Source organism: Henckelia pumila, chromosome 4 (assembly GCF_033568475.1).
Source record: "Henckelia pumila isolate YLH828 chromosome 4, ASM3356847v2, whole genome shotgun sequence".
Taxonomy (NCBI): Eukaryota; Viridiplantae; Streptophyta; class Magnoliopsida; order Lamiales; family Gesneriaceae; genus Henckelia; species Henckelia pumila.
Window position 1 is genome coordinate 186,080,910 of NC_133123.1, and position 7,698 is coordinate 186,088,607.

Genomic DNA, 7,698 nt, shown 5'->3' on the forward strand with positions numbered 1-7,698 from the left:
AAATAATATTTTATTGTCAACTGTTATATATTTGTGAAATTGTCGAAATAATTTTGTAAAACAAAGTTTTCAAATATAACTAATATTATATGATTTTCGTATAAAATTGGTACTCTTCATGTCACTAATGAGAAATATGAAATTGATCTCACAAATATTATAATAAGGGCTCATATTTTAAAATAAAACTGAAGAGATTTATAAAATTTAAAAAAATCCAAAATTAAAGGGGTCGAAATTGTGTTAAAGTATTTATTTTAAACTTTTATTACTCTTTAATTTAGTTAGTTATAAATTAATTTAATTATATATATGAAAAAATTTTGGAAAAATTGAGAGGGGTTGGGGGATAGGGTATAGTTAGTGATGTCTGAATTGTCCTACATAGAAAAAGGAAAGAAGATATGAAAAAGGTTATTAGAAAATGTGTATCGAACAAGCTAAATTTGGGTGTTGGCTAATGTGGACTCCAAGATTTGAGTATTATGAATCTGAACTAATTAATTCAATTCAGGTTTATTATTATTATTATTATTATTATTATTATTATTATTATTATTATTATTATTATTATTACCGTTACCGTTATCGTTATTGAACCAATGCAACGAGATATAACATGACCAAGAAACACCACGCGATCAATCTCAAATTCACACTTACTCATCTTTGCGTATAACTGCTTCTCTTGAAGAGTTTGCAAAACAAGTCTCAGATGATATGCATGCTCATTCAAATCACGCGAATAAACCAAGATATCATCAATGAACACAACCAAAAACTTGTCCAAATACTCCCTAAAACACGATTCATCAAATCCATGAATACACCCGGCACATTAGTCAATCCAAATGACATCACTAAGAAAACAAGCGCTCCCCAAAGAGATACACTAGGACGAATATATCCCTTATCCAAGAGATCTTACAATTGCTATTTCAACTCACGCATCTCTGACAGAGCCAAACGATACGGTACTCGCAAAATAGGTGACGTCCCTGACACTAACTCAATTATGCCAAACTCAACTTCCCGAACAAGAGGAAAACCCGTAATCTCATCAGGAAAAACGTCAAGAAATTCATTAACGACTGGCAAGTCCCCTATACCAACACCCTCAATGGACAAATCAACAGCATAGATGAGGTAGCCTTCTTCGCCTGACTCTAAAGCTCGACAGGCTCTCAGAGCGGATACCAAAGGCATTGAAGGTCGCGCTCCCTCACCATAGAAAAACCAGCTATAATCCCCAACCGGATGAAACTGCACAAGTCTCTGATAACAATCAACTGAATCTCGGTACGTGGTCAACATATCAATACCCAATATGCAATCAAAATCTTCCATCGCTAGTATCAAGAGATTCGCTATCAGAACGTTACCTTCAAATTCTAAAGGACAATCCAACACTAGACGTTTAGCCAACGCTGACTGACCAGTCAGTGTAGAAACAGAAAGTACTACGTCTAAAGCAATGTATGGTAACTTGTGACGCTTGACAAAATGTGTAGATATGAAGGAATGAGAAGCACCATTATCAATAAGAACAAAATCAGGTATTCCGCATAAAAAAAACGTACACAAAATAACCTTCTCAATCTCCTCCATAGCTTGATCATGCCTCAGTGCAAACACTTAGCTCGAAGCACGTGGTCTCAGATTAGAACCTCCCGCTGATTACCCTGGTGGCCTCTGTTGAACAGTAGTCAGGGAACCAGAACCTGAACCTGCTCCCCCGGCCTATGGACAATCCTTCTTGAGATGACCAATCTCTCCGCAACGAAAACAAGCTCCTGCAACTTTACGGCATTTATCCGATGGATTATTCTTCCTACAATGATCACACTGACCCTTCTTCCCAAAATGCATGACTCCACCAGATCCCGAAGAAGAATTAGAAGAAGCAGACTTCTTAAAAGAATGGGCTCGAGGACCCAAAGATCCAGAAGGTCGAGTAGAAGTAAGAGATCTCCCTCGTCTCAAGCTGATCTCGGCCTGACGACACCTGTTCACTAGACCTCATATGATGTCGGATCATCACAGATAGCTACACAATCAAAGATCTCGTGATTAAGGCCCTAAAAAAAGTGATCGTACTTGGCCTTGAAACTAGAATGGATGTGAGGACAATGCGGCAACAGTGTTGGAGAACGGCGATCAGATCAATCAGAATTGATACCCGGTGCAGCGGAAGTTTAAAAATTTTATATGGAACGATTCCATAATGGGTATCAAAACTTTACGATTAAATTGTGTGTGTAAAAATTAAATAACAATTATAAATTTTTACCTCCAATCTCGAATCGAGATTATGGACACCAACAGATTGCTCTACTCTTGTTGTATCTCCCAGGAACTGATGGACGAAATGTTCTTCAATCAGGTCCACGAACAGAGATTTAATCCCTCTGATAGATTGCACTAAAAAGTCTATCAGAAGTTTCTACGAAGAGAATTAACGAATTTGATCCGTTAAACCAGACTGTAATTCAAAATTCACAGACTAGATTTTTTCCCGAGCAGGGGGGAGGGGGGCGACCACTATTTGAGAGAAAACTAGGGTTTTTAGAAAATTGTGACCTGTGTTGTGTAATTTCTGTACTGCAATAACTTATTTATAATGCAGGCCGCTAACAGCTTAGGGCCCATTAGTCATAAATTCAAGCCCGACAAGCAAAGCCCGTATGTTCAGAAATTAATATAAAATTCATCGTGACTCTGATTGATAAACCGATTTTACCAATGTTCACAGAAACCATTTCTGCACCTTTTAAAGTCAAGATAAATTTTTCTGAATCCGAATTCAGTGATTTCCAAAAATGCCCATCCCTATGTCATTTTAGGAAATCTTACTCCTCTACTCTTAAATAAGAAGTCCAACTTCTTTGTTCATTAAATTTAACTCTTTAAATTTAACTATCTCAACGGGGATTAAAAATCTATTACTCTGTGTGACCCTCAATGGTTTAGGGATACAGCTAGCCGTGGGCTCACAACTCCTTGTGACTCGGAACAACAATTTCCGACTTGCCCATCGAATCATGGTAAGAGCGCCTAGCAACATCGCCCCATGATTCCCTAGGTATCACTGATAGTGCCTACAAGAACCAATAGATTTTGGTTAGCGTACAGTACGGTCCCTTCATCCATATATCCCGATCGAATCAACAACCATTGGTAAATCGAGAGTTGTTCGAGATTCGATAACTATGCAATACATCTTGAAGGTCAAATAGTGACATCGCATGTGTTACTAAGAAACCATTTCTTAAAACACATCATGTACTCTGGCCAGAGATTCGTCACACTAATATCTCCTCAGATCGCATAGGATATCCACACTCGCAAGTATGTGGTGAATCCTTGACAACAAAGCATCGACTCCTATATGTGTTGTAACTGTACCCAATCCCGACACCTGATGACCCCAATAGAGTCGGTAAACGAGTCAAAGCACAGTACTAGCATATAGAGTCTCAATGATGTTTCAAGTAGTAAGGACTAATGGTGTACAACCAAAACCACGGACTTTATCCACTCGATAAGTGATAACCACTTGGAAAGTTCGGATAGGGTAGTTCGATCATTCATCGTATGAATATCCATTTGCATGCTTCGAACATCTTTATGTTCCTTACCAATGAAACGTGGTACTCTGCATCGCAAAGGCTAGTCTCAAACTCGAGAGATCCTTATCCTTATTAACGGACGGCTCAATCGACTAGGAACAGTTTAGAATATACAATGACTATAAGATGTGTTTCATGATAGCCATCCCCATGTGCTACCACATCTTACATACACTATAGTATATTCAAGGTCTTTATCAAAACAACAATAGTATATCACAATATAACAATATGAAGAAAGATAAAGTCATTGCCATTAATAAAAGTGTAAATTATATTAAACAAAAGATTGTTTATACAAAGAGTCATCAAAGCCCTTAGCCACAAGTTGGCTCACCGGGTACCCACTCTTTCAATCTCCCACTTGCCCTAAAGCCAACTAGTCATACTACGTAGACCCATTGTTTCGCGATGTTTGTCAAATAATGGTCCTGGCAAGGGCTTAGTAAGTGGATCATCGATATTGTCTGCAGAGGCCACTCTCTCGACAGTGATGTCTCCTCTTTCCACAATCTCCCGGATGATGTTGTATTTCCTCAGTACGTGTTTGGATCTTTGATGAGACCTTGGTTCCTATGCCTGAGCAACGGCACCCGTGTTGTCACAGTACACCGGGACTGGACCAACAACTTCAGGAATAATGCCCAACTCTTGGACGAAATTCCTCATCCAAACGGCCTCTTTAGCAGCAGCTGATGCCGCAATGTATTCTTCCTCAGTGGTGGAATCCGCTGTGGTGTCCTGCTTGGAACTCTTCCAAGAGACAGCACCGCCATTGAGCATGAACACAAATCCAGAGGTTGACTTCGAGTCATCCACGTCACTTTGGAAGCTAGAGTCGGTATAGCCTTCCAATTTTAGTTCTCTTCCTCCATATACCATGAACATATTCTTAGTCCTTCGTAAGTACTTAAGAATGTCCTTCATGGCTTTCCAATGCATTTGACCGGGATTATCTTGATATCTGCTCGTGACACTCAGAGAAAATGCTACATCCGGTCTGGTAGATATCATCCCATACATGATACTACCTATGGCTGGCGCATATGGTACATGTGTCATTTTCTCTATCTCTTCATCAGTCTTGGGACACATAGACTTGGATAGAGAAACTCCATGACACATAGGTAGATGTCCTCTCTTGGACCCATCCATTGAAAACCTTTTCAATATGGTTTCGATGTAAGTAGCTTGAGTAAGTCCTATCATTCTCTTAGATCTATCTCTATAGATCTGTATCCCTAGAATATAGGATGTCTCACCCAAATCCTTCATCGAGAATCTACCTGATAACCATATCTTTGTTGACTGCAACATCCCTACAACATTCCCAATGAGTAGGATGTCATCAACATAAAGTACTAAGAATGTCACAGCATCCTTAACTACTTTCTTGTACACGCATGGTTCCTCCGGGTTCTTGATGAAACCAAAATCCTTTATTGTTTCATCAAATTTCTGGTTCCAACTTCTTGATGCTTGTTTTAGACCATAGATTGATCTCTGAAGCTTGCATACCTTATGCTCGCTTCCCATGGATGTGTATCCCTCAGGCTGCGTCATATAGATCTCTTCCTTAATGTTTCCATTAAGAAATGAAGTCTTCACATCCATTTTTCATATCTCATAGTCATACCAAGCAGCTATGGCAATAAGGATTCTTATGGACTTGAACATTGCAACTGGTGAAAAGGTTTCATCATAGTCAACTCCTTGTCTTTGAGTATAACCTTTCGCCACCAATCGCGCCTTGTAGGTCAATACCTTACCATCAGGCCCAAGCTTTCTCTTGTAGATCCATTTACACCCTATTGGAACAATTCCATCGGGAGGATCTACTAAAGACCAAACTTGGTTTGTATGCATCGAATCTATTTCCGACTGCATAGCTTCAAGCCATAAATTTGAATCCGCATCAGAAATTGCTTCCTTGAAGTTTCTTGGATCACATCCAACGTCGGGTTCATCTTGATCCCCTTCAAGAAGAAGACCATATCGAATAAGAGGTCTAGAAGTCCTCTCGGATCTTCTAGGTATAGGCGTGTCTATCAATGGTTTCTGAGGTGTAGGATCGTTATTTTGTATTTCGGGTTCTTCTCGAATTTCTTCGAGTTCCATCATCTCGCCTTTCTTATCCAATAAGAACTCCTTCTCCAAGAAGGTGGCATTCCTTGAAACAAACACCTTTGTTTCAGCAGGATGATAGAAATAATATCCGATTGAATTCTTCGGATACCCTACAAAATAACATAAGGTGGATCGACTATCCAACTTATCTCCCACTGTCTGCTTCACGTAAGCAGGACATCCCCAAATCCTCAAGTACGAATACTTAGGAGCTTTGCCATTCCATAACTCGTATGGTGTTTTGTCCACTGCTTTGGTGTGGAGGTTGTTCAACAACAATACCGCCGTTTCAAGCGCGTAGCCCCATAACGAAGGTGGAAGCTCAGTGAAGCTCATCATGGATCAAACCATGTCCAAAAAAGTTCGATTACGATGCTCCGATACACCATTCAGCTGAGGTGTCATAGGAGGAGTCCACTGAGAGAGAATCCCATTCTCTTTCAGATAGTCCAAAAACTCGGTACTTAAGTATTCTCCACCTCGATCCGATCGAAGTGCTTTAATACTTTTACCTAGCTTGTTTTCTACTTCAGCCTTGAATTCTTTGAACTTTTCAAATTCTTCAGACTTATATTTCATTAAATATAAATACCTATACCTAGAATAATCATCAGTAAAGGTAATGAAGTAGGTGTGGCCATATTGAGTACCAATTCTAAATGGACCACAAACGTCTGTATGGATCAAATCCAACAGATTTTGACTACGCTCAGGTTTCCCCTTAAAAGGAGATTTAGTCATTTTTTCTTTCAGGCAGGATTCACAAGTAGGTAGAGAGTTAATATCAGACATATCAAACATGCCCTCTCCCACTAGCTTGTTCATCCTCCTTGAGGAAATATGACCTAGCCTAGCATGCCAAAGGTTTGCTGGGTTTTGACTATCGATTTTCCTTTTGTTTGTTGTTACCGGTTTATCAACATAATTTATTGGAACGTCTTTTAATTTTAAGTTATATAGATCATTTTCAAGTTGTCCATTTCCAATCAAACATTCATTCTTGTAAATATTGCAAATCCCATTCACAAAATTGCAAGAAAAACCATCTCTATCAAGCATAGAAACAGAAATAATGTTTTTAATTAAATCTGGAACAAATAAAACGTCTCTCAAAAGTAACTTAAAATTGTTCTGCAAAATTAAATAAACATCTCCCACAGCTTTAGCTTCAACTCTGGAACCATTTCCGAGCCTCAGCTGGGTCTCACCCATTCTAAGCCTGCGACTTCTTGTCATCACCTGCAAATCATTGCAAATGTGAGATCCACATCCGGTATCCAATACCCAAGAAGTAGTATTAAGTGAAACATTTATTTCAATATAGAACATACCCTTCGCAGTTCGCAACTACTCTAGATATTCCTTGCAGTTACGTTTCCAATGACCGGGCTTCTTGCAGTAATGGCAAACATCCTTGGACTTTTCCATGTTTGAAGCCTTTGTCTTGTACTTCTTCTCGGGTTCGATTTTCTTGGGTGGGGCAGAACGTTTCTTACCCTTTGTACTTGGCCCCTTCTTAGCAGAAGAAGAGGAGCCCACCAAGAAAGCAGGTTTATCCTTCTTTAAAGTGGATTCATATGTTACAAGCATATTGACCATCTCTTCAAGGGAGGCCTCTATCTTGTTCATATTGAAATTCACCACAAATCCGTCAAACGAAGAAGGAAGAGATAAAAGTAGTAAGTCCACGTTGAGTTCATGCTCCAACACCAAATCAAGCGTTACCAACTTCTGTATGAGCCAAATCACTCGTACCCCATGATCACGGACCGAAGTCCCTTCACGCATGCGACACGTCATTAGCTCTTTTACAGTAGCGAACCTTTCAGCTCTCGATTGAGCCCCAAAAAGTTCCTTGAGTTGTACGTGAATGTCAGCAGCATTCACGGTGTCCTCAAATCGCCTCTGGAGTTCATCAGACATCGAGGCTTGCATATAGAAT

At 39.5% G+C, this 7,698-nt stretch overlaps 1 protein-coding gene across 1 annotated transcript; it reads right to left on the reverse strand.

Moving 5' to 3' along the window:
- Positions 1 to 933: 933 nt before the first annotated feature.
- On the reverse strand, positions 934 to 1,608 carry LOC140862441 (uncharacterized). Its single transcript, XM_073265462.1, has 2 exons — positions 1,227 to 1,608; positions 934 to 1,166 (listed from the first exon to the last, which is right to left on the reverse strand). Exons 1-2 carry the CDS (start codon positions 1,606 to 1,608, stop codon positions 934 to 936), a joined length of 615 nt encoding a protein of 204 aa, XP_073121563.1.
- Between the last annotated feature and the right edge of the window lie 6,090 nt (positions 1,609 to 7,698).